Genomic DNA, 27,647 nt, shown 5'->3' with positions numbered 1-27,647 from the left:
TTAAATCCCACGACTGTAATTTAAACTAACATGACTTAAGTTTGAAGAACAAGAAAGCTGTGTTTTTGTTCTGTGTGAATTGTTTAATAGGACTTCCTGAGAGCTCAAGATATGGTCACACACCCACAATGGACTCAGAATGTGTGAGTTTACATAACATTTTTAAATGTACTTTATGCGTACAGATATTTCGCACTATTTGTGAGCCTGATGCCTGAGGACAAAACAGTTTTTTTCTGGAAACCGCAGTCACCCAGGGTTGTGTGCCACCACGTGGGTTCTGAGAACTGAACCTGGGTCCCTGCAAGAGCAGCCAGTGCTCTTTACCACTGAGCCAGCTCTCCAGCCCCAACATGAGCCTTCACTACAAACACAGGCTCATTTCTTACTGTCATATACTGTTGAAATTCTACTGAATGACGTTTCACTTATTAGACAATCCAGCATTGTTCTGAAGAACAATGAATTAACAGACTGAGCTCTCCACTTCTTCAATGCCTAAAATGGCATTTTTAATGCTTTTTCTTTCAAGTACTCATCAGTCACAAAAAAAAAGCATCTTTCTAAAAAAATTTATTAATTTATGTGTATGCCTGCCTAGACCGCCTGTACATGTGGTACCTGCCAATGCCAGAAGGGAGCATGGGAATCCCTTGTAACTGATCTACAAATGGCTGTGAGCTACCATGTGGGTGCTGGGAATCAAACCTGGGCTTTCTGGAAGCGCAGCCAGTGCTCTTAAGTGCTTAGTCATCTCTCTATACCTGGGACGGCATTCTTAACTCAAGACACTGTACTCTATGGACTTGGCACATGGCTCAGGGGGAATGGTACTTGCTGCCAATCGAGAAAGAGGCATATTCCCACTTGCAAGTTGTCTTCTGACACCCATGCCCCCAGGCACACTGTCATACGCACATGCCCAAATATACACTCAAGCACACACACAGGAAATAAATGTAATGAAAACAATTTAATATAGGCTCCTCTGTTTTGGTTGGGTTTTTTGTTTTGTTTTGTTTTTGAGACAGGGTCTCTCTATGTCCTCCTGACTGTCCTGGAAATCACTATGCAGAACAGGCAGGCCTGGAGCTTGCAGAGATCCACCTGCCTCTGCCTCCCAAGAGCTGGGCTTAAAGCTGTGCACCACCACAGAGCCTAGTTTTTCACTTCATGACCACAGAACGTAGAAAACCATCCTAAGGTCTGGAACTTTGAGCACACAGTGATGAGAGCAGCTCTCTACACACCTTCTCATTCCCGGCACCACCCTTCACACTCCTCATGTTAAACTTCTTCACTTCTTCTTTCACTTCCTCCATGTAGGCATCTAATGGATCTAGCTCCTCGCCCTCCATCTCATTTCCCTCCTTCTCAGCTTCGGCAGGATCATCTTCGTCATCTGGAACGGCACAGTACACTTGCTTTGGGAATGCATTTCAGAAGGCAGTCACAGGCAGGATGGGGAGAGGCCTGTGGCACGAGCGCCTGCTGCACAGGCCTGGCCACCTGAGCTCACTCCCACATCCATTCTGTTACTTCCATCACTTTTCTCCCAGTGATGCTGGGCAAGCATCCCTCAACCTGGCTTATCGTTCACTCTTTGTGCAGTTCATATGCTCACACCTGGAAGGTCTCACATTTTTAATATCGTGTGTATTACTATTACATAAAAGTGAGCAAAAAAAATACTAGCAAATCACTTAATTGAAGAGAGGTAAAGAGTAATTATACTTAATGTATTTCTAAAGCTGGGACGCATATAGCTTGCAGATCTCAGAGTTCAAGGCCAGTTTGGTCTACAGAGGAAGTTCCAGGAGAGCCAGGACTACACAGAGAGCCTGTCTTGGGTGGGGGGGAGCCAGACACAAGACACCAATAGAACGACCGCACTATGAAAGACATGGACATATTCTCAGAGCCAGAAACCAGTGTAAGGTACAAGGGGCTGGGAGGCAGGATGGTTAGATCTTTAATGGATAGTTTTCTACCTGGGATGATGAAAGAGCTCTGGAAATGGACAGTGACAGTAGCTATACAATGCTGAATGTAGTATGAATAAGTACACCTAACATTCTATGTTTGAAATGGTTAAAGTGGAATGAGGGCAGTAGCTCCGTGCTAGGGCATTTGCTAAACATGCACATGGCCCTGACTTTGACCCTCAGTTTGATAGGGGGTATAGACAAAAGGTTAAAATGTAAACACAACATCATGCATATTTTCTACAATTTTGTTTGTTGTTTGCTTGTTTTTGAGACAGGGTTTCTCTGTGTAGCCATGGCTGTCTTGAAACTTGTTCTGTAGACCAGGCCTGCCTCTGTGTAGGGTGTGCACCACCACCGCCCAGCTATGTTCCACAATTTGAAAAAAAGCATCACCCACATCCCAAATATACCATCATCATCTTCTAAACTCCACTTTTTCCCTTGTTTCATTTCTTCAATTTCCTTTTTCAGTTCTCCTATGTTTTCCATGGCCTTTTTACGCTGTTCTTCTCGCCATTTTTCTACTCTTTCTTTTCGTTTTCTCATTTCTTCCTCCAGCTTATTCTGGTCAAAGTTCTTTGGGCAGGGAAGGAGAAAAAAAAAGTAGTAAAATCAAAATCAGAATTAACAAGTGTACTCCACATGAGATTTAAGTAAGTTCTCCGAAATATTAAAAAAAGAAAATCGGATAAGTTATATAAATATATAAATTCCTAAACACAAAACAGATTTACTAATCACACACTTTTATAATTATCCTCTTATTCTATGAAAAGCAAAGCCAGCAGAATGTCTCAGTAGATGCAGGTACTTGCTGCCAAGCCTGACGATCTGAATTCAATCCCAATGCTTCACATAGTGGAAAAATTAACTCTTGAAGGTTAAACTGACTCCCACACAAAATAAATGTAATAATGGAATCACAAAGGCAGACCTTGTCATTAGCACCTGTAAACCCAGCAGGCTAGGGTAGCTCCAGGCCAGCCTGAACTACATACTGCAGGACTCCGAGAAAGAGACACAATGAGAAATGGAGGGATGGACAGAGAGTAAGGGTTGAATCACAGGAAAAAAGCACTTTCAATTAAGAAATCCAAAGGACTGGCTGGAGAAGTGGCTCACCAGTTAAAAGCACTAGCTGCTCTTCCAGAGAACTTGAGCTTGATTCCCAGCACCCACATGGTGTCTCATAGCCACTTCTAACTCCAGTTCCAGGAATCTGGCACCCTATTCTGGCGGCACCAGGCACACAAGCAGCATATAGACATACAGGCTAAACACCCACACATAAAATAATAATACAAAATCTAACAAGAACACTCACATAATTATCAATTAATTCCATTATGTTGATGAGAATCAATTCTGACATCCCTACACTGGCAAGGATGCTAGGAAAAGTACACTGTTGTATGCCTTAGCCCTTTTCATTTTACTTAGTTACATGTGCCTGCCTCTGTGGGCACATATGCACAGCATGAGTGTAGCAGTCACAGAAAACATAAAGTCCACCCTTTCTTCCTACCTTCATGTGGGTCCCTCAATTAAATTACAGGCCACCAGGCTTCTGTGACAACTGCTTTCCTACTAAGCTACCTTGCTGGTCCTATTGAGCCTATATTCTGTCTGGAGTCTAAATTCATACACCTTTTATTTTGGTTTTTTTTGAGACATGATTTCTCTGTGTAGCCTTGGCTGTCCTGGACTTGCTTTGTGGACCAGGCTGGCCTCGAACTCACAGAGATACACCTGCCTCTGCTTCTGAATGGTAGGATTACAAGCATGCATCGCCACACCAGGCTGTCATATGTATGCTTTAGGCAAATTTGATACTGTGAATATGGATTGATCACACTTTCTAAGTAAAAACAGTTAACAGAAAAATGCAACATTCCTCAGAAAGATTCTTGAAGACTTTTCTCATTATCAATTACATAAAAATAAAAGAGCGTCATTAAATAATTTTGTTGTGAAAACAAGACTGCCATTTCAGGACTGTTGCAGCTACACATACCCCGGCATCCTTCTCTTTCTCATCTTCCTTGTCATCTTTGTCTTTTTTCTTCTCTTTAGAACTGTCCCCACCTTCTGCTTTCTCTTTGGATCTAGACCTACCAAAGAAGAAAACAGAGTTAGATAACATCCATTTGGAAACACAAGAATCATTTCTTCTTCACTTTATTACAGTGATTCAGTAATGCATATATGAGAAAGAGAGAGACAGAGATAGCATGTGGTGGTCAGGGGACAACTTGTAGATGTCAGGTCTCTCCTACATTTGGAACTAGGCATCAGAGTCAGGTGGAGCCTGAGCAATAACATCTTTATCGCTGAGCCATCTTGAAGTCCTACGACACCCACTTTACGACTATTTAACAGACTTGGACACATATTATTGAGTATGATGCTCAATAATAAATACCTAGGTATATGAGAAAAGTAAATCTTTTGTAGCAAACAATACTAAATATTTGGAAATTTGTCTAAGAAAAACAATTACAAAACTTAGGAAAAAAATTTAGTAAATCATGTATGTAGTAGTACTTAAGACCACAACAGTCTTACATTTTGCCTTATGCCTCTAATAACAAAATAGCTTACTTTTAATGATATAAAATTAATCAAGACAGATGTGGTGGCGCGCACCTGTAATCCCAGCACTCGGGGAGCACAGGCAGGCAGATCTCTGTGAGTTTAGCCTGGTCTATGGTGTGAGTCTAGGACAGCCAGGGCTACACACAGAAACCCTGTCTTGAAAAAACAAAATTAATTAATCAATGTCAGGCTAGAGAGATGGTTCACCGTTAAAAACACTTAAAGACCCAAGTTCAGTTCCAAGCAAGCCTATGGAGCATAACCAGTTCCAGGTGTCCTCTTCTGGCCTCTACAGGTACTGCATGCAGACACACATGCAGGTGAAACACTCATATACATAATATAAAAAATAACCAAACTCTCCTTTCTTCTTCACGATAATCTCCAGTACAAACTTCTATGACATAAACTTACACAAGAAGTTCTATTGTAATAATTACCAGCTTTTTTTGCCATTTAATTTGTTCTCTGTTCTGCTCAGGGCTATTCTCTATGAACACAGTGACTTTACCACAGAGCAGCAAATGTTCCTAGGACAGGGTTGCTCTTCTTTTTGGTTTTCCGTGTAGCCCTTGCTGACCTGGAACTTGCTCTGGAGACCACGCTGTCCTCAGACTGCATATTTATCATGAGACCTTTTCTCCAGTCACTGCAACGTAACTTGACATCTACCAACTGGCTCTGAAAATGAGTGTGCATCGGGCTCTGCGAGTCCATCTCCACACAGACTCCTAACCCTGTCCAGACTCTTGAGACTGCCACTTTATGATGCATCTCTTTGGGCACCGCATAGGGAGCCCTCCTCTCATTTTTCAGATTATGTCCTTTGTAGCTCTCATGTATGTTCACAAGTATGTAGCTGTCTGTGCATGTGCGTGCAGGTGTGAAGTAGAGTCCAAAGCACAATCTGAGGTAGCATTCCTTAGGAGTGTCCACCTTACTTGACGAGACAGAGTCCCACATCAGCCTGGAGCTTGCTGATTGGGGCTAGGCTGGCTGGCCAGCCCAACTGTTAAGTCTGTCCTCTTCCTGGTGCTGGGGTTACAAGTGCACACCATGCGCTGGGTTATCACCTGAGTTCTTGCCTGTGGGCTAAGGTCCTCATGTACTCTACCCATTGGGCTAACTCACCCAGCCCCATTTCTAACCTTATGATCAGTTTATAAAATATCCTTTTATTCATGTCTGCTAAATTAAAAAACACAGATATGGGGGGGGGGTTGTTTGTTTTAGTTTTGTTTTTTTGAGACAGGGTTTCTCTGTGTAGCCTTGGCTGTCCTGGACTTGATTTGCAGACCAGGCTGGGCTAGAACTCACAAGTGATCCGACTGCCTGTAATCCCTGATTGCTGTGATTAAAGTGCTAACACAGATATGTTAAACTTAATAAAATGGGCTGGGAAGACTGCTTGGTGAGTAAGTTGCTTCCTACACAACCATGAGAATCTAAGTTTGGATTCACAGCCCCCATGTGAAGAAGAGCCATAAGATGAGTTTCCAGGAACTCACTGCAAACACCCATGCCGAAGTCAGGGGCACTGTCTTAAACACAAGGCGGAGAATAGCTGAAGAAGACACCAAAGTACTGGTCTTTACACGTGCACACACAGACAAGTATACCGTAAGCACACTCACATACCACAATTTTAGAAAAAGCGTAAACCGGGTGGTGGTGGTACTGGGAGGCAGAGATAGGCAGATCTCTGAGTTCAAGGCCAGCATGGTTCACAGTGTGAATTTCCAGGAGAGCTGGGGCTGCACAGAGAAACCCTGTCTCAAACACACACACACAAAAAACAAATAGTAAAACTTTTCTCTAGGATTAAATAACCTTTCTCCTTAAATCTCATTAATATACACTAACTTTTTAATGTTACACCATTTTTCTTTCTTGATGTAAACTCTATTAATTATGCTACTTACACGTGTGTGTGTGTGTGTATATATATTTATATAGTTTTATTTAGTATGCTAATCTTTATTTAAATGAAATATAATGTTCCTTTCCTATGCTACGTTTGTCAGTTTTTGGTTTTTGGCTGGGTTTTTTTTTTGTTTGTTTGTTTTTTGTTTTTGTCTGTTTGTTTTTTGAGACAGGGTTTCTCTGTGTAACCCTGACTGTTCTGGAACTAACTCTGTAGACCAGGCTGGCTTTGAACTCACAGAGTGCCTCTGTCTCCTGAGTGCCAAGATAAAGATATGCACCACCATGCCCAGAATCAGGTTTATTCTTAATTTGAAAAATTGCTATTTATCACAAGTACAAATTGAAAACCCCAAAATGCAAAAATCTGAAACTATGTGTGTACTTGACATCTTAAGTAAAAATTTCACATCTAACTGCACACAGCAGGCTGCAGTCACGCAGACACACTAAAATATACAGAATGGGGGAGGGGTGGTTTAGCAGGAGGGTAACTGCTTAGCCTACACATAGCACTGGGCCAATCCCCAGCAGCACAAAATCAAACAACCACAGAAACCCTCCTTGCACACTGTGTAAGATGCTCAGAAAAGACAAAATCTAGGTAGACATGGATAGCATTTCCAAGATACCTCTCATTAGACATATCTAAATAACAAAATAGAGAAGCTCCTAACTTCTCATCCCAGTATTTGCTTGGTCCTGGCTGACAAGAAGCAGTCAGCCAGGACCAAGCAAAACACAAGAGCAACAACAAGAGCAGCAAACCCCTATAAATGAAATTTTATCAAAGAAATAATCCAATAGAAAAATAAAGGGGAAAAAAAAATGTGCCAGAGAGAAGCTCAGGGGTCATCGAGAGCTCTTACAGACAACATGGCTTTGGTTCCAGCACCCACAGGATGTGCAACTCCAGATGAAGAGAATCTGGCACCCTCTTAAGACCTCAGCACAAGGTACACATGTGGTGCACATACATGCAGGCAAATACTGAACACATAAAAATTAAGTTAAAATGATGACATAAATTTTTGTAAGCTATAAACATGTGCTTCAGAGAAGAAATCCAAATGACCACTGAAGATGCAAAGACTGTCCAGCCTGACTAGCCATCATTAAGCACACAGGGAGTCATCTCTCCTGGGAGCCACCATCTCGGATACCAAAACCTCTCTGTAATTAACTTCTTCCCATCAATATCAAAAAACCCACTCTATAATCGCCTATCTAACCAGCTGGCAGATATTTAAAACTGACCGACAATTTTAGACACTGGGAAGGTATGGGGAAGAGAATCTCACACACTGTGGTGGAGCAGGAGGACAAACTCTCCAGAAAGCAACCTGCCATCGCCTCATTACACAGAGCTGTGTCTATGGCCAAGAAGCCCCACTTCTAGATCTATTTCCTAGGAATGCTAGGGCAGGTATGCTAGGGCAGGTACACAGGAATAGTCACCAGCATGCAAAAGGCTGCAGGAAGTCAGGAATTCAGTGCTAGTATGAGGTACCCCTTCTCAAAAGCCTTAGGCTATGGGTATAGCTCAGAAGAAAAACACCTGCCTCTAAAGCACAAGGTTTTGATTTTATGCCAAAATCGCAGAAAAAAGAAATGAGAAAGCAAGCTCAGGCTGTAACTGACCTTTTGCTACTTTGTTCCTCCCACATTCTCCCCATTTCAAACCATCCATTTCATCCATGGGAGAGAAATAAGGCTAGAGGAGAGAGATCTCTAAATCTAATTTATTTATTTGACCACGACTACTAGCTAACCACAACCAACACCTCTGAGCAACCAATATCCATCCATCCCACCTATCAGGGCTCTAACATTTATATATTCTCTGAAAAGTTTCTACAATTCAAATGTCACACAATCATCTGCACCTGGAAAAACCCCACCTCTGCTGGAGCATGAGGCAAATCATAGTCAGCTGCTGCAGACAGTCTGAAGCAGGCCCACATCCCCACACCTGGGATTAAAATGAAAGCATATTCATATATTTCTGTTTTAAAAGAAACCAAAATTCCCAAATTCTCACTAAACAAGGCCCTCAAAGCCTAGCCACACACCAGTTCAATGGAGTAGTAAGTTGTATATAGTAACACCACAGAACACTATTCACCAACAAAACTGAACTACTGACAGAAGCAACAGAGACGAAGCTCAAACGATGCAGAACAAAGCATGCAAGACTCTATTCCTGGAAAGTTAAAAACAAAGTAATCTAAGATGCACACACGGGTGTCAAAAAACAACAGCGAAATGGCTCGGCAGCTGAAAGCACCAACTGCTCTTCGAGGAGTCTGGTTTGACTACTGCGCCAACACGGTGACTCCAAATGTCTGTGGCTCCCTTTTTGGGGATCCTACACCCTCTTCTGAAACCCACGGCCACCGGGTGTACACACAGCACACAGATACACATTCATGCAAAACACCTATACACATAAAAAGAGATAAAAGTCAGTATTCTGTAATCTTCCATCTCACTTTCTTTTCATTTTCTTTGCTTTTCAGGTTCTCTCTGCAGAGCCCTGGCTGTCCTAAAACTCACTCTGCAGACCATTCTGAACTCAAACTCAGAAATCTACCTGCCTCTGCCTCCCAACACAACCAAGGATTATTTTGAATTTCAAGAAATCCCAACAGTATTATACTGGCCTTGGTAAAAGGAAAGTACAACTTATAAAGGAAAACAAACAACAAAGGAGAGGTACCAACAACTAAATAAAACAAGAACATGGAACAAGTTCTTGGTTTTCACTGAAGTAGTAATACCAAGTGGTAGGAAACTGTGAGGAGCAAGCACACCAAACTGACAAGAGGCTCTCAACTGAGTGGTATTAGCATCACAAGAAATACACAATTACTACACACAAACAAAGGCCACATGTTCCAACAGCAGTACAGTAAGGTATACCATGAAAATGAAAAGGTATTTGTTAGGCTGCAGAGCTGACTCACTGGCTAAATTCACTTGCTGCTTTAAATTCAAGAAGGAGTTCAGTTCTCAGCACCCTCAATAGGTGTCTCACAACCACTTGTGACTCCAGCTCCCAAAAGATCTGAGGCCTCCTGCCTCCACTGGTACCTACACTCATATACACAACCTACACAGGTATATATAAATCAACAAACAGCAATCTTTAAAAAGTTGTCAACAAATATTTTAACTATCTGAGAAAACAACCTCAAAGGAAGAAACACTGAGGCCAAAGATGTGCCTGAACGCAGAGGGCTTGCCCAGCATGGCAACCAGCAAGCCTGCTTCGAGTACTCATCACTGGCCCAAGGAAAGAAACTGAATTCCCGAAAGCATGTTTACAAAAGTTCTGACCCTTAACAAGATATACTAAATAAGGCTACAGTGTAGAGTGTAGGACCCACAGAATCTGCTGTTCTCTAACTGAAGTATAAACCCCATAACCTAATAAGTAAAATGAAATAAATAAAAATATGCCAACAGCTCAAAGCAAGAGTCAAACTCTGTAATTACTGATAGGGATGAATTTAAAGAGAAACTAGAGAGAGGGGAGAGAAACAGGGGAGAGAATTGAGAGAATTAATACAGCAGTCCAATGATGGTGTTACCTATTCTCGGCCTTTTTGCTTTTGCTGCCAGGACTAGAGGACCTGGATCTCCGGCCCCGGCTTCGACTCCTTGAGCGCCTCCTATCTCGGCTCCGAGATCTTCTTCGCTCTCGGCTTCTGTCTCGCTCTCTACTTCTGGAACGCCTGAAAGGGAGAGTTTTCTTTTATTTTGTGGCCAAAGAGACTCATTATTTCAGATTATGACTGTCCCAAACTAAAAAAAGGTTCTTAAACCTATGATCATTATTGAGGCAGAGTTCACAATTAGATACCAAGTCGGCTAAACAGGAAACAAGTGAAGCCAGTTCTTGCAGAGGTCAATGGAAACATTCACGATGAAATTTGCTAACAAACCTAACAAGCTGTATAACAAATATTTCAAATCTACCATCTGGAGCATGAAAGCCCACAGCTGAGGCTGCAGCTAGCCCTGGGCACTCGCTGAGCTACGCAAGCCCTAGTCCTAGAAGGGAAATGGGGGGCCCGAATCTAAGCCCACCTCTAAGGAGGTGGGCAGACCCTGTGCTCAAAGACCATAGTCTGAAGACTTGGAGGCAACATTTCTTCCCATGAGCTGCTAGTTACCACATGACAATCCCCAACTCTGTGTTTCCTCATCTAGAAAATACAGAGAATTCACTGGCTTGGAACACAGGAGATCCACCTGCCTCTGACTCCCTAGGGCTGGGATTAAAGATACAATCACACCTACCTCTGTCTAATCAAACAACAGGGAAAAACAGAAGGCCCAGGAACGGACCAGAATTTCCAAACCACAACTCAGCAATGAAGAAACCCAGTCCATCCAGTAAGGCCCAGAGATGAAATGTCTTACCTCAGGCGTTTCCTGTCCCTTGACCGAGATCTTCTTTTGTCCCTACTCCGAGACCTCTCTCTCCTTCTGTCTCTGTCTCGACTCCTAGAACGTCTGTCATCCCCACGTTTGCTTCTTTTGTCAGAGGGTGAGCGACTCCGAGAGCGACTTCCTGAGCGTCCTCGAGATGCTGAGCGCTTGCGGTAGTGGCTGCAAAGTGTCAAACCAAAGAGTACACTTAGCAGGCAGCATGTGCTTTATTTCTACATTAAAAACCTCAGCAAATACAGAGGCTACAAAGGAAAACCCTGTCAAAGGGGCTGGAGAGATGCTCAGCAGTTAAAGCACTGGCCGTTCTTCCAGAAGATAGCTTACATTCTGGTGAAGGAAGAGATGCTGGGCAAGTGAAGACACAAATGTACAAGTGTCAAGTACTGGACAGAGACAACCAGCTCAGAATAAAAGCAAATGGGAAGTCTGATATTTTATATCAGACAACCAACAAGGTCCTCACTAATAAAGTGACATTTCAGAGACTGTTGAAGGAAATGTAAGCAGGAGCCATGCAGGCATACAGGGGAGACCTTCCAGGCAGAACACACAAGAGTAAACTCAGGGGAAAGAATCTGGACTGGCACACAAAGGAATAGCAAGGAAGACAGTTAAACAAGTTAGACAGTACACCAGATGTGTGGCACACACCTTCATCCTAGCATTTGGGAGGCAGAAGCAGGCAGATTTCTGAGTTCGAGGCCAGTCAGTACTGCACAGTGAGACTCTGTCTCAAAGAAAAAACTCAAAGAGATCGCCATGAGGCAAGACCAGAGAAATAACCAAGTGGTCAAATATGGAGCGCCTCACAGGCACTTACAATGTCTGTGTCCTTTACCCTGAGTAAGATGAAAAGCTAATGGACCACACATGTTGGCAGACACCTCTCGTACCAGCTAAGACTGAGGAGAGATCACTTATGTTAAGCAGTTTCAGACCAGCAAGTTCCCATCTCTACAGAAATACTTTTAATTAGTTCACTTATGCGCACATGTACATGCCTGAGTACACACATGTGCATCCCATGGTGTGCAGGCGCCTATGAAACCTGAAAACGGCAGTGAATCCCCAGAATGGGAGTTACAGACACCTGTGGGCCATGTGCGGCTGGGAATTTAACCTAGGTCCTTTGGAAGAACAGCCAGCACTTACAACCACTGAGCCATCTCTCCAGCCCCATGAATAAATATTCATACAATAAATAATAAAAAGAGGTGTTATTGGAAGAGTTTTAAACAAAACAGTGACATAACCTCAGGACAATTATTGAAGTATTACTCAGCCAGGCATGTAATGCCAGCACTTGGAGGTGAAAGCAGGTGGACCAGCAGTTCAAAGCTAGCCTTGACTAAGAATTCTTGTATATAAAAAACAAGAGAAGGCAACAGCGGGAAAGAAAACAGACAACTAGAGCCACCATCCAGTTTAAGAAACAGTGACCACTTAGGTCAGAACAGCAAGCATGGGTGCTCAGAAATATCAAGATAGGCAATGAAAACAAAAGCATGAAAGCACAAAACACCAGCATGACTCCAGGTAATGAGTTAAAGTCAAGGATAAGGGTGAAGGAGAACTGTTGGGTGTTTCCACATGTGACAATAAACAAAAAAGTGAGACTGTGCTGGGGGAGAAGCCATGGTCCAGTACACACCTGGCCTGTGTGAGGCCCCAAGATCAGTTCATAGCAGCCTTCGAGTCACCACCACCAAAAATGGCCAGTTACAAGGAAATGAACAATCTACTCACCCTCTGAGCCTTTTCAGTAGCTATCTTCTTCTAGCCCTCTTCAATCAAAAACTGACTTTTGGAGCTATTTCTCAAACACCCTGTTCTTTCTCACCTCTAGGCCTTTCACTGTTCCAAGAACAAACCAAGACTATAAGCCAGGAATGGCAGAAAGACAATAGTATAAAGGTAAAGGGAGGAAATGGACCTTCTTGTGAAAAGTCTGCAGAAGTTTGACTTTCATCTATGACAGAAAATGGCCAGGTCTCAACCGTTAGGTCCCTAATTGTTGCAGGGCATGGCTGGCATATCCCGCCCTCTACCTAGGAGCAGGGCATCCTGCTCCCAGGGGTCCTTCATTATATAACCCAGACATTTTTGGTTCCATCTCCCTTTTGCTCCTGCCTTGGCCCTTCTCTATCTCTCCCCCCTTCCCTTTGCCACTTCCTCCCCCACTTCTCTTTATTTCCTCTCTCTCTTCTCCCCTCTCTCCCTCCTCCCTCTCCCACGCTGCTCTCAGTAAACCTGCATTTGTTTAATATAGCTTCATCTTGCCATTAGCTCACTCCAATATTTAATTAGTTATTAACGTTATTTCTGAAGTGGCACTCGGGTTCCGGCATACTACTTACAACGGCAAGATCAAGAACGGTACTTCAGGGAGGAATCAATTTGAAGCTGTCTGGGCAAAAGAAACAACTAAGGGCCTTAATTAATTCAGAGCAATCAGGAGTGGGTAAATAGTGCAGTGGGAAGGACGAGTCAAATAACTGCATCCAGATCTCTGGTCTGGGTAGCCAGATAAAGAACAATGCCTTCGGGAGATTTAAAAGATCGCCACAAGAACTGACTACGGTCAAAGTGACAGACCATTTGCCGTTATCTGGATGACGTTACAGGCTTTTTATATTTGCAAAATTTCAAAACGCTCCCCTCACACTTTCCTCATGTCCCAAAACCTAAGTTATAATCCAGTCAAGCGTTGTTATCATTAAAAGCAAGCAAAATTTTAATTCTCCCTAGACAGTGAACCATAGTATCTTTCAGACTATCTAGAAACTTATCAGTAACCTTTCAGGATGACGATGATGATAACAATAGTAATACCTCAAGGTCCTGAAGTCGTTATCAAGATCCTAAAGTTTTGAAGACACCATATGCTTATCCCGCGGGAAGTGTTTAAAAAAAAAAAAAAAAAAAAAAAAAAGCAGGTAAAGTAATATAGAATCTACTGCGAAGTAAATGGCCATGAAACAGGTGTTTATTGCAACCCAATGAAAGCCAGTTGTACACATACTGCACGTGAGATTTAAAAAAAAAAAAAAAAAAAGTGCCCACATGCTCCTTTTAAAAGACTCAGGAGGCCCACGCGGGCACGAAAGTGGGCCCAAGCGACGTCGCAAGGGCCAGGTGGAAGGGGAGTGAGAGCGGGTTAGGGATGACCGAGGGGAAGAGGCTGCAGACTCAGTGAAGTAGCAGGATGAGGTGAGGAGGGCTGTTCCCGCTCAGGGCTGGACCCGGCTGTTGCACACACGGGGCCGTCTGCGGCGCTGCGCGCCTACAGCGTGTCCTCCCAACCGAGGTGAGCGGCGCCTCAGGGGCAACACGTCGGGCCAGGCCGCCCCCGCCGCGCCGCCACCTCCACCCGCTCCTCTCCGAGCCCAGGGAAGCGCCCTCCGGGGACTCACCGAGACTCCCGGCCCATGCTGCCGGCCACCGGAAGGCCTGCGCCCTTCGGAACGACGCGCAGGCCTGTGAGGAGGACAAAGGAGGGAGGCACCCAGCCCTCACGGTGCCGAGCGAGGACCGAGCCTACAGAGCGCCCAAAGCTCCGGCACTGACCGCCATCAGAGCGCGGCCAACGAAAACAGGATGTGCCGGCTCCGGGGCGGAAGGAGGAAGCAGGCGGCAGGAAGCGGCTGCTGCTCCGCAGCGCCTCCCACCGGCTGGAGGCCGCGCGGCGCGGGCCGCTTTTCCCGCGCAACTCGCTGAGCTGGCGAGTGCGATGGAGTGGGCCAGCCAGGTCAGCCCTGCGAGGGTCTTTGATGCAGAGACCACCGGGGATCGAATTTAACCTGCGGCTGTCCCAGGGAGTGAGTTTGCTTGCATTAATCGGCAACAATTAATGCTACAACCCCCTCCTTATGTGCTTTGTACTTATTTATACATTCATGTATTTCGTTGTGTGTATGCCAGATTCTGTGAGCTTAGTCTGAGTAGAGCAAATGACTAAAACCACAAGCAGAGTCACACTGAAGAGGGCAGAGTCTTCAAGATGAGACGTGCAGACTAAGAATCTGGTGAAGAAAGCTAAATTGAACTAAGGATTATAATCGTTCTTAACACTCTACTGGGGGCTTTAGAAGAAAATTTTTAAAAAATGCATGATCCAATGCAATTGCTCCATAGATACGGCCCAGAGACACAGGAACCAGACAAATATCCACAGGCTTTCCTCCTGCTTTAGCTCTTCCTCTGGATCACTCCTTTTCTGCTGATTATCATCATACTCAAAATTTTACCCTATCATTTAAATGTTTTTACTTACTCAACTTCCCCCTTTACATGAACAAAGAATCCATCTATCTAAGCCCTCCCAATGAAGGCTCCAACGGGTAGAACACAGCCAACTGGCAAATCAGATTAAGGTAGACCTGACCTTGGTGTAACAAACTGTAGTCACCTTGCAAAATCAATTAGATTTCCTGCCTACAGTGGTCCTCCAAAATGGCATAAGACTAGACTGCTCAAAAGGGAGGCATGTGTGCCATCCTAGGGGAAGAATGCACTTTTATGCAAACCGACGTGGCTTAGTACAAGAAACCTCTAAACTGTTGTGGATATAAACATGTTTTGTTTTGGTCTCAGGTGTGGGATGTGGGACTGATTCAGATGGTCCACAACAGCAGACTGTTTGCCTCATGCCGTCGCTGAGAGGAGCTCTTTGCCAGCTGCAGACAGTTCAAATCGGAGGACTCTGGAAACAGAACAAATGCCAGAGCCCAGAGAGCATGGACAGAGAAAGGACAAGGCTCTTCCTTCTTCCCCCTTGCTGCTCTGGTTGCTGTTTTGAGACAAGAAGTTAGAGATCTCCTGAAAAAAAATGAGGATTGGACTGGCTCCAAGGAACCCGACTACCCTAACCAGCAGAAAGCAGCTAAGAGAATTGTTCTCCCTCTCCCACCAACTCTTTCTATCTCCTACTTTGTGTTGTGGTGTTGGAAGGGATTGGGGTGGAGTGGGAGAAAAAGATAAATGTAAATAAGAGTTTTAAAAAAGTATGAACACTAAACCATTTTCTAAAAAACCAAAACAAGAAAAAGAACACACAATACATTCTTGAAGGGCCATGGATCACCCCTTTGGCTGACCTAACCATTATGATTTACTATATTCTTTGGTACCTACCCTTTCAAGTGTCTCACCAAGTTTCTCCAACAAAGACTGCAAGCTTTCGATGCCCAGGGGGTGATTAAAATCTTCATTTAATAGCCAGTCCCTATCCCACCTACAAAGAACCTCAACATGCTCCTTCTACCACTGTAACTATTGACTCCTCCAGCTGGAAAAGGCCCCCTGAAACTATGACCCCTCTCCTTTCTTTTCACTCTTCCAGCGTTGAGGTATATTGGGTAGTAGCCTCAGGTCATAGGAAATTCAGTCAGGCTGTTATGGCAATAGCCCCTAGCTGTAAAGAATGGCTTAGCCCCAGGCGGACCTGTCAGCTCCACATGTAGAAATAATATGCCAGGATGGAAAATAACCCACCCTTCTCCCAATCAAACCACAATAGCTGTAACTTCCTGGTAGCCATAGATACACACGCACGCACGCACGCACGCACACACGCACGCACAAAGTATGTGCCCTCTAAGTGTGCTCAGCCATCATCTTGCAAGGAAGGGGCCTCCCACTGTTCCAACAGTCTCAGCCCGTTGAAATTGAGTCTTGTCTGCCTCTCTGCCTCATGTTTCCTACATGTATAGTATTTTACTTTCTTACATTCTATCTTGGTTGGGGCAGTCATACAGACATACACATTTGCTAAAATCCAGTGAACTGTGTACTTTAAATTGGTGTATTTTCCTGTTCATGAATTTTATCTCGATCAGCTGACTTCTTTAAAAAATGCAATTGGCTATTACTCTTCGTTGCCCTGTGTGTCTGTAGCCCTGCGTTCAGTCTCAGCACAGCAATCAACCTTCTGAATTCCATTCTAATTGTGTGTGAGTGCCTGCATGTGCGTGTACTCGTGGAGGGCAGAGGAACTGGGAACCATGCAGGTCCCAATGATCAAACGCAGATCCTCAGGCTTGGTAGGAAGTAGCCTTACCTGCTGGTCATCCTGCAGCATCAATTCGCTTTTAAAAATTAAATGAAGGACGAAGATTCCAAGCTGAGTTTCTGTTTTTCACCTACAGGCTGCTGCCTACCTGGGAAGTAGTGAGCAGCATTGAAAGGCATGGAGACGTCAAGGTCTGAGGTTCCACGTCAGGTACTTGTGAGCCTCTGCACTAATGGGTGGTCACAGAGCAGCAGCAAGCTTCAGCAGCACAAGCTGCTTGGATACAGACAGACACAGTAGGAATGGGAAAACAGACTATGTGTGATCCCACACTCTCAACTGCTTGGGTGGCTTAGGCAGAAGGATCGCTTAAGGCTAAAAGTCAGAAGCCAACTTAGAAAACAGAATTTAAATGTGTCTCGAGAAGTGGAAGGGCAGAAAGCAGCACCTATCGCTGGTGTCTTAGATTCCAGAAGCAGAGAAATGCTCAGAACGTTCGTGCAGAACGTTCATCAGCTGCACAGAGGCTGTGGGGAGGACGGAGATGACTCCTGGTTTTGAAGAGTGGAGTGCTCTGGGGGATCACGGTGAGAGATGAGAAGGACGTGGAGCAGCAGATCTGGGGGAGGACATAAAGAAAGTTGTTTCACTCCTGGAATGTTGAAGATGCCCACTAGACCCCCAGGAAACAACAGCTATGAACAATAGCTACGACATATGGAATTGGAAGAACAAATGGGGGAAAGAAAAGGAGAAGGGGAGGAAAATGATGGTCGTTCACTCCTGAAATTAACATACCTTGAATACTGCTTGGAACCGCACTTGAGGCCAGGTGGGCGGTGCACGAAGTGCATGCCTTTGATCCTAGCTCTTGGGAGGCAGAGGCAGGCAGACCTTTGTGAGTTTGAGGCCAGCCGGGTCTAGGGAGTAAGTTCCAGGACAGCCAGGGCTACACAGAGAAAACCTCGTTGTGGCTATAAACATGCTTTTGTTTTGGTCCCAGGTGTGGGACTGATTCAGAAGGTCCACAGCAGCAGACTATTTGCCTCATGCCAGCTTGGAGAGGAGTTCTTTACTAGTTTAAATCTGAGTACTGTGGAGAGAGGATAAATGCCAGAGCCCATGTGTGAAGTGAGAGCAAGGCTGCTGCTGCTTCCCCCTTGCTGTTCCTGGTTGCTGTTGTGAGATGAGAAGTTGGAGATCTGAAAGGAGGATTAGACTGGCTCCAAGGAACCCTACGACCCTAACCAGCCAGAAGCAGCTAAGAAGGAACTGTGCCCTCTCACTCCTACCTGGTGTTGGAAGGGGTTGGGGTGGAGTATGGAGAAAAGATAAAGGAAACATAAAAAGGAGTTTTGTTTTGTTTTGTTTTGTTTTGTTTTTTAAGTACATCAACAGACTCGGTCTTAAAAAAAAATAAATAAATACAAAATACTTTCTTTATGAGTTGCGTTGGTCACGGTGGTGTTTAATTATATCAATAAAAAGCCACTAATACAATCACTACTGTAGGAAAGAGTGTTCTGTTCTTGTATTATTTGCCTAAATTACTCTGATCCCACTTTAACACTTCTGTTCTAGTTTTCTTTTAAAAGATACTTCTCAGGAGCTGAAGGGATGGCTCAGGGGTTAAGAGCACTTGCTCTTGCAGAGGACCTGGGATCAATTCCCATCACACACATGGTGGTTCACAACCATAACTCTAGTTCCAGGAGATCCAATGCCCTCCTCTTACCTCTATAGGCACCAAATACACATATTCTGCAATACATACACACAGGTAAAACATGCAAAATTAATAAATCTAATAAAAACAATCTTAAAAGAAATACTGGTACATGTAGTTCAATGTTAGGTGACTAAGCTAGTATGCACAAGGCCTGAGTTTGGTTGGAGCACAGCAAGACAGGACAAAAAACATCTGGCCTCTGCAGGTACCAGATATGTACATGGTGTATAAGCAAATATGCAGGCAGGATGCTCATACACATAAAAATGAATAAATCTAAACAAAAAAGAGATGAATACAAGATACATAGACAATAAACTTAATAAACTTTTTTTTTAATAAATACCTTTTGCAAGCCAGAAGAAAACAGGAAACAACCTTGAAACCTGCCACAGAGGGCCTCTGAAAGCTTCTGCAGTATAGACTGTCAAAGCAGATGCTGAGCCTGATGGCCAACTGATGGGCAGAGTGAATGGAATTTTATGTAAGAAGTGGGAAATAGTAAGAGCTGGAGGGAACGGGAACTCCACAAGCAGAGCAACAGAACAAGATAATTTGAACACAGGGAACTTCCCAGAGACTCATACTCCAACCAAGGACTATTTGTGGAGATGACCTGGAACCCCTGCACAGGTGTAGCCCATGGCAGTTCAGTGTCCAAGTGGGTTCCATAGTAATGGGAAGAGGGACTGCCTCTGACATAATCTGATTGGCCTGCTCGTTGATCACTTCCCCCTGAGGGGGGAGCAGCCTTACCAGGCCACAGTAGAGGACAATGCAGCCACTTTTGATGAGAACTGATAGACTAAGATCAGAAAGAAGGAGAGGAGGACCTCCCCTATCAGTGGACTTGGGGAGTGGCATGCATGCAGAAAGGGGAGGGAGGGTGGGATCGGCAGGGGAGGAGGGAGGGGCTCATGGGGGGATACAAAATGAATAAAGTGTAATTAATAAAAAAAAATTTTTTTTAAATAAATAAATAAATACCTTTTGCATTCACTTGTATAATTCCCCACCACCACTCAGATGTCAGAGATTCATTGCTGGGCAAGCATTCTGTCAGAGTTACACTACCACCCACATGTATGAACAAAACCCTTCTTTGTTGAAATGTTTGTACATTACTCAAGAAAGGATAAGGCTTGCTATCTGTTTCAGTCTTTGTGTTAAAAATTTTAAGAATAGGGGCTGGAGAGATGGCTTTGAGGTTGAGAGCACGGTCTGCTCTTTCAGAGGTCCTGAGTTCAATTCTCAGCAACCTCATAGTGGCTCACAACCATCTATACTAAGATCTGATGCCCTCTTCTGGTGTGCATGTGTACATATAGATGGAGTACTCATATACATTAAATAAATCTTTAAAAAAAATTTTAATAAAATGTGCAGACTTACTCTTAGACAATTCACCTGGGCAGTGGTGGCACACGCCTTTAATACCAGCACTAGAGAGGCAGAGGCAAGCAGAACTCTGAGTTCAAGGCCAGCCTACAGAGTGAGGTCCAGGACAGCCAGGGCTACACAGAGAAACCCTATCTTCAAGAACCAAAAGAAAAGAAAAAAGACAATTGAATTGCATTCACTTTATTTTAGGATGGTTTCACTTCTCAGGACAGAAGGACACAAACAGAAGGTGTGGTCCTGTAGGCAGGCTGAGACCATGTTTTCTCCTCCCCTAAAGTACTAGCACAGTTCCACAAAAGGGATTATAAATCTCAGAAGTTAGGGGAAAGGTGAAGACTGCACTTCTAATTGTTAATGACATTGTTACTATTTGATTACTCATAACAGTAGTGATACAAATTCAACCCTTTTAATCAGGGAAACTAATAAATTGATTTCCTGTAAAGTAACAGAATTCCATGAAGGTATAAACTAATTTGCCCCTTTTAGAGACACTGCAGTGCAGTAGAGAAATTGTTTTCATTTTGTAAACGTCTTTTGAGTTGTTTGGGTTTCAGGGTACTTCAGGACCCCAAAAATCAAGCAGTTCGTGACAAAAAATGAAAGTGAAAAAGTATACACACAGGTCTGTGAAGACTTCACCCATTTTGCTATAGGTGTCCATGGACCGATTTATCACCTCAGCAGGAATTCCAGACAGCAGCAGTGCAGCCGTCAGCACTGTGGTCTTCATCCTCTTTTCACCCTGCACAGAGGAAAAGAAAGTTAACCACATGCCCTAGGCAGACGACACGTGCTCCAAACAAACACGATTGAGGCTGTTATCTCTCCTCACTGTCTTCAAAACTAAAACTGCTAATGAAGTGTCAAAACAGTATCACATTTACTGGGCACAGAATAGGCCAACCAAAGAATGGCCAAGCAAAGAATAGGCAACAGCAAACACCATCCCCAGCTGAAGTTTTCTAACGGTCATTCTCGCCAGGGGTGGCAGTGCACACCTTTAATCTCATCGCTCAGGAAGCAGAGGGAGGCAGACCTGTGTGCTCACAGAGATGATATGGTGAGTGCTAAGACAGCCAGGGCCCTGTAGAGAGAGCCTCATTAATTAACTGACTATCATTTTGGAAGCAAGACGTAAGTAACAGGTTTAGAGACATATAATAACACAAGGTAAAAAACAAAAAAACCCAGCTGGGCCTGGTGGCCTACCCCTGTAATCCCAGTATTTGGGAGGCAGAGACAGGAGGATCTCTGTGAGTTCAAGGCCAGCCTGGTCTACAAAGTGAGTCCAGAGCAGCCAGGGCTACATAGAGAGTCCCTGTCTCAAAAACAAACAAAAAATATTACTTACAGGATATAAATACCTATACCACATAAATGAAGTGATAATGCCTGACCCAAGGATTCAAATGGCATAGAGACTGTGCTGGTGTCTCATGTAAATAAAGCATGTAAATAAAGGAAGGGACCAAGAAGCTCTGAGCCAGCACACCACCACACACATATCCGGAAAGATTTCAGAGTAGAGGAAGCAGCCTGCCCAGATGAGCAGGATCTTGTCAGAGGCGGAGGAGAAATCCATCCTAAGTTTGTCTCATGACCACAAAAGCCAGAAGCAGAAGAATCTAGATGTGCTGGAGGGCATGCAATAGCAAACAAAACTGTGGGGACACTACAGGACCCCAGCTGCTGTGCAAAGAAGCAGAGTTATTATATGTCTCTAAACTTGTTACTTACGTCTTGCTTCCAAAATGATAGTCAGTTAATTAATGAGGCTCTCTCTACAGGGCCCTGGCTGTCTTAGCACTCACCATATCATCTCTGTGAGCACACAGGTCTGCCTCCCTCTGCTTCCTGAGCGATGAGATTAAAGGTGTGCACTGCCACCCCTGGCGAGAATGACTTACTAGCTTTTAGAAAACTTACTAGCTTTTCATGTGATGGATGTCACTGAATAGTCAGAGCACTTCTCGGGAAATACAACAATTGTTTATTAACTATCTTGTCTCATTTAAAAATAGGGTTTTTTTTTTTCCTTTCTTTTTTGAAACATGGTTTCTCTGAAGCCCTGGCTGTCCTGGAATTCACTCTGTAGACCAGGCTGGCCTTAAACTCAAGAGATCTGCCTGCTTCTACCTCCCAAGTGCTGGATTTAAAGGCTACCACTACCCAGCTAATTAGGCTATTGAGGCACCGTCATATGATCCCAGACTGGCCGCAAACTGGCTACACATCTAAGACCTACTAATAGACTCCCCTTCACAGTGGCTGGGCTTTTGGGCATGAGCAGCCATGCCCAATTCATGTGGTAGTGAGGCTCAGAATCATAGCTTCATGCAAGCTAGAGAAACTCTCCCACCGGAAATGTAGCTTCTGATACTCGGCTCATTTTTGTAGTTATTTTTAGTTCATGTATAGGGGTATTTTGCCTACATGTGTATTTACTTACCATATGCATGCCTTGTGCCTGCCAGAAGAGGGCATCAAATGCCCTGGAATTGGTGTTACAGACCATATGCTTAACTACTGAGTCATCTCTCCAGCCCTAGGCTCAGTTTTTAAAAGGAATTCAAAGGTGAGTTTTAAATTCTTTTTAGTACCACTAAATACCTACTGACGACTCAGCAATTTTAAACATATAAAAGCTACATAGTTAACCAAGAGAAATGAAAACTTATATCCACAACACAATTCATACTAAGCAGGGCACAGTGGCACAGGCCTGTAATCCCAGCACTCGGGAAAGCAGAGGCAGGTGGATCTGTGAGTTCCAAGCCAGCCTCGTCTAGAGTCCAGGACAGCCAAGGCTACACAGAGAAACCTTGTCTTGAAGAACAAAAACAAAAACTCATGCTAGCAAATTCTTGCCTGGTGGTGGTAGCACACGTCTTTAACCCCAGCACTTGGGAGGTAAGGGCAGTCCAGGCTGGTCTCAAACTCATGCTCCTTCTGGCTATACCTTCTGAATGTTAGAATTACCTACAAGCATCACCTGGCCTGACATACCAGGGAGTTCACCCTTGGCGTGAAGCAAGCCAAGCTCACCACTCTGCTGTGTAACTGTTGTCTAGTATCTCTCATTCTCAACAGTAAAGTGAACGGCTATCACTGATCCAAGGGGGCCCAGAAAAACAGCCAAATTCATTTTAACAATTAATTTCTTACCAACAGAATGAATTACTAAATTTCCCAATGAATCTGAAGATGAGCTCTGGCAGGGAAGCCACTTTGAATGTTTTCAATATATTTAATGACTGACTGGTTGTTTGTGTATGAGTGTAAAAGTTAGAGGGCACGTTGCACAGGCCATTCTCTGCTCCCCTATGATTCCTTGCAATCAAACTCAAGCCAGGCTTGGTGGAAACTGTCTTTACTTGCTAAGCCATCTTGCTGGCCCTAACCCTGTAGCACTAACTCAGTCTAAGTAATGTTTCCCAAATAGAACTTTTTAAATTATGTGTATGTGTGTCTATCTGTACAGGTACGTGCACATGAGAGCTGGTACTCACAGTGGCCAGAAGAGTTGGGAGTCCACTGTAGCTGGAACTACAGGCAATTGTGAACCACCAGACATGGGTGCTGAGAATCAGACTTGAGCAGACTAGAGCAGAATGTGTTCTTAACCACTGAGCTACCTTCCCACTCCTTAAGTTCTGTCATGAGCAGGTAAAAGTGCTGGTCTGCAAGCCTGATTACCTCACTCTGATCCCTAGAAGCCAGAACAGGAAAAAAAAAAAAAAAAAAAAAAAAACCCTCCTAAAAGTTGTCCTCTGACTTCCACCAAAGCATGTCCAAATTTACATATCCTACATACACACAAATACATGCACACACAAATAAATTAAATTGTTGACAATTACTTAATCACGAGTCAACCTAAATACATCATAATTAAGAAAAGACTTAAATTTACCTTGGGAAAATATTTGTATAGTCCCATGTACGCAAGTTGTAAAGTAAGAAATGGAGCAAATATAGACTGTGAAGACAGAAAATAAAATTAAATGTTTCCAGTTGAATCATTCATATCACACTAAGTCAACTTAACAAAAGCTATAAACTCCAAGCAAAACATTACAGGAGAATATTTAGTGCAGCAGCTGGAAGTACTTAAAAAAAAAAAAAAGATTTTTTTTATTATTCATACACTGTTCTGCCTGCATGTACCCCTGCATGCCAGAAGAGGGCTCCAGATCTCACTCTGAGCCACCATGTGTTGGTGGGAAATGAGCTCAGGACCTCTGGAAGCGCAGACAGTGCTCTTAACCGCTGAGCCGTCTCTCCAGCCCTGGACTATTGTTTCTGCAGAAGAGTAAGGAAACACAGAGGTCTGACTATCCATCCGTAGAGCATGCTCATGTGATGTAATTTCTCAGTGTGCCCTGCCCAAACGTGTTCTCAAGCCCAAAGCTTCATTTTCTTTGTATAAGACAGGGCCTCACGATGGAGAGCAGCAGCTCTCACCTGTGGGTTGCAGCCCTTTCACAGGGGTCACCCCAGACCTTGGAAAACATTATGATTCATAACAGCAGCAAAATTACAGTTATGAAGTAGCAACAATTTTGCGGTTGAAGGTCACTACAACATGAGGAACTGTGTTACAGGGCCACATCAGGAAGGTAGAGAACCACTGATACAGAGAGGCACTATGTAGAGGCTGGCCTTGAACTCATGATCCTGCTGTCCTAGACTTGGAGGTAGACATAGAGACTACCGTGCCCAGCCCCAAACTCATCTTTCAGAGTATTGAGTGGTGCTGTAACCTCTCCCTCCCCTAGAGGAGACTGACCAACAACTAAAGGCACAGACTAAAAGCCGGCGCTCCAGGGACAAAGCCACATGTCCCTCGGAGCTGAGGCAGAGTTGACATACAGCTTGGCTTGAAAATGGCAGGCTATTCTTAAAACAGTTTGGTGGTTTGACATCTTCAGCAAAAGGAAAAAAATCAAAATGGCACTTAACTTACATAATTATTTCTAAGATGTAAAAAGTTATCAAGGGGCAAAGAGCATTGCTGTGTGGCAGAAGCAAGAAACAAACAACTGAATATCTGATAGTGAAGAAAGCCAGAAAAGCAAAATGACAAAAGTCCTCAGGGGTTGGAGAGGTGGCTCAGTGGGAAAGAGCACTCACTGCTCTTGCAGAAGACCTGGGTTCAATTCCCAGGGTCCATGTGGTGGTCACAACCACCTGTAATCTGGTTCCACAGAGCTCTGTCACCCCCTTCTAATTCTACAGGAACCCAGCACACACAAAGTATACACACACAGGCAAAACACTCATACACATACAATAAACAAAACTATCTTTAAAAATAGCTTTTGGGGGCTGGAGAGATGGCTCAGAGGTTAAACACACTGGCTATTCTTCCAAAGGTCCTGAGTTCAATTCCCAAAAACCACAGGGTGGATCCCAACAATCTATAACAACATCCGGTGCCCTCTTCTGGCACGCAGGCATACATGAAGGCAGAATACTGTATACATAATAAATAAATCTTTAAAAGAAATGGCACCACAGCACAGAGCCCTTAGATAAGAGCAGCTCCTGGCTCATAGACTAAAGGCATCGCTGATCTTGGCTATGGTGACTATTTATCACCAGGGGAGACCATTAACCCTGCTGAACAGATTCTGCGAGGGGCATAGAGAAGAAGAGGGAGGAAGTGTGGGATTGGAAGGGGATGAGGGAGGGGGGCTACATCTGGGATACAAAGTGAATAAACTGTCATTAATAAAAATAAAATTAAAATTAAAAAAAGAAAATATTTGCATAAAAGCAGTTTTGATTTGTTTGTGTTTGAGTCTGGGTGTCTCCGTGCAGCCCTGGCTGTCCTGGTGTGCTATAGACCAGGCTGGCCTAGAAGGCAGAGATCCACCTGCCTCTGCCTCCCAGTGCTGGGATTAAAGGCGTGGACCACCATGCCCGGCTGCATAAAAGCAGATTTTTAAAAACTGCTTCGCCTTATGATGTATGTAAATTGTATGTATGTACCTAGTGAATATTCTTAACTGTCTACTGAATGGACCTACTTCAAATCAAGACATTGGGAGGCTGGAGCAGTGGCTGGGTGGGTAACAGCACTTAGGTTCAGTTCCCAGAACCCGCATGATGGCTCACAACTGCCTCTAATTCCAGCTCAGAGGATCTGACACCCTTTTCTGGCCTCAGTAGGCACCAAGCATGGACATGGTATACATACATACAGGTAGGAAATACACAAAATCAAATTAAAATAAGTCTTTTGAAAAAAGGCACTGCTGCTATGACACAACTTCCGCTGTACAACGCTGAAACAGCTTCTGAACTGTAGACACTCACCTGACACCGGACCAAAAGAAGTACACTTTAATTTCTCCAACTACTTGAAAAGTTACTAGCTAATATGTAGTAGGTACAGGTGTCTACACTTCTGGTTCTAGGATGAGACTGCCTGGCTTCATCCCACCTGTCAGTTACTGTGGCCTTGGGTGAGTTAATCTGAGTCTTCATGGGTTCAAATGACATGTTAAGATGGAACTTAAATGAACTAATGTAAGACAAGCACTTAAAATGGTACCTAGCTTGTAAACAGACAGTAGTAACTACTATTCATAGGCTCTCGTTCTGTAACTAGGATAAATAACTGGATTTATAATACACTTTCAAATGGCCCCATAGATCTGGTAATGCTGGCAAGAAATCTCCATTATTACAATTCAGCGAACATTTTCCCAGCCTTCAGCTCTTGTCTTACCAAATATTTGCAAACAAAAGCTCTGACGCCAAGAGCAAGAAGTGCACACCCCACCAATCTAAATATTCGGAAAGAGTCAAATTCTTCGGTTGTACTTCCATCCTCCTGACTAGGCTTCTCGCTGATCAGCTGTTTTCGAAGTTTCATGGCCTCTTCAAATCTGGAAAGGTACTGTTCTAGGCTGTGGTGAGACGCCCTCTGGGCCGGGTCTGTCAGGTCACTTCTGTTGCGCTGTCGGAGCTCAACCCCATCATCACTACTGCACTCTGGTGGTTTAACCAACGAGTCCAGTTTGTCCCCCAGCTGCATTCCTGGATCCACACCACCGGACTGGTCAGCTGCTCCTCCACTGACTGAATCTCCCAGCACTACTCTCTTTGAAACGGAAGGCACACCGAGGGAGTTCAGTTTGTCACTGTCCGGCTTTGATTTTGTTTGAGATTCTTCTTCTGAGGAAAAAAGAATTAAAGCCTGCGTATTACATACTCAGAAAGCATCTTAAACACTAACACTCAAAAATCCACCGTTAGAAGTTGGTCTCTGAATCAAACAAAATACTGACTGCAGAAAACAAAACTAGCTCCTTCCTCTTCACCTTTAAAACACACCACACTAAAAAGGAGCTCTAGCGGAAGAAAGTATACAAACCTGAGGATAGGAGATGGGACTGGTAAGCAAACAGGCAAAGATAGTAAGGGATGCTGCCAGGAATACAAAACAACTCTTTCACAGACAGAATACCCAGAGATATGACTGACTTTCTTGCAGTAGCTGATACTGATTAAAAATAAAAAAAAAAAAAAA

The 27,647-nt window shown here is 43.9% G+C and overlaps 2 protein-coding genes across 2 annotated transcripts in view; both read right to left on the bottom strand.

Annotated features, from left to right (window-relative positions):
* Ddx46 (DEAD-box helicase 46) overlaps window positions 1-14,555 on the bottom strand; it is a 45,004-nt gene extending 30,449 nt beyond the window's left edge. The window contains exons 1-6 of the mRNA XM_055629244.1: window positions 14,378-14,555; window positions 10,935-11,123; window positions 10,100-10,243; window positions 4,003-4,099; window positions 2,399-2,564; window positions 1,251-1,402 (exon numbers count right to left, since the gene is read on the bottom strand). Of these exons, the coding sequence (XP_055485219.1) occupies window positions 1,251-1,402; window positions 2,399-2,564; window positions 4,003-4,099; window positions 10,100-10,243; window positions 10,935-11,123; window positions 14,378-14,394 (765 nt within the window). The 5' untranslated portion in view covers window positions 14,395-14,555. The remainder of the gene's footprint in view (window positions 1-1,250; window positions 1,403-2,398; window positions 2,565-4,002; window positions 4,100-10,099; window positions 10,244-10,934; window positions 11,124-14,377) is intronic.
* Window positions 14,556-20,268: 5,713 nt separating this feature from the next.
* Camlg (calcium modulating ligand) overlaps window positions 20,269-27,647 on the bottom strand; it is a 7,622-nt gene continuing 243 nt past the window's right edge. The window contains exons 2-4 of the mRNA XM_055629184.1: window positions 26,844-27,314; window positions 24,021-24,086; window positions 20,269-20,849 (exon numbers count right to left, since the gene is read on the bottom strand). Coding sequence (XP_055485159.1) covers window positions 20,658-20,849; window positions 24,021-24,086; window positions 26,844-27,314 — 729 coding nt within the window. The 3' untranslated portion in view covers window positions 20,269-20,657. The remainder of the gene's footprint in view (window positions 20,850-24,020; window positions 24,087-26,843; window positions 27,315-27,647) is intronic.

This window comes from Psammomys obesus, unplaced genomic scaffold, assembly GCF_907164565.1.
Source record: "Psammomys obesus unplaced genomic scaffold, mPsaObe1.curated_primary_1811, whole genome shotgun sequence".
Classification (NCBI taxonomy): Eukaryota; Metazoa; Chordata; class Mammalia; order Rodentia; family Muridae; genus Psammomys; species Psammomys obesus.
The sequence above is the reverse complement of the archived record's forward strand: the minus strand, read 5'-3'. Positions and strand labels throughout refer to the sequence as shown.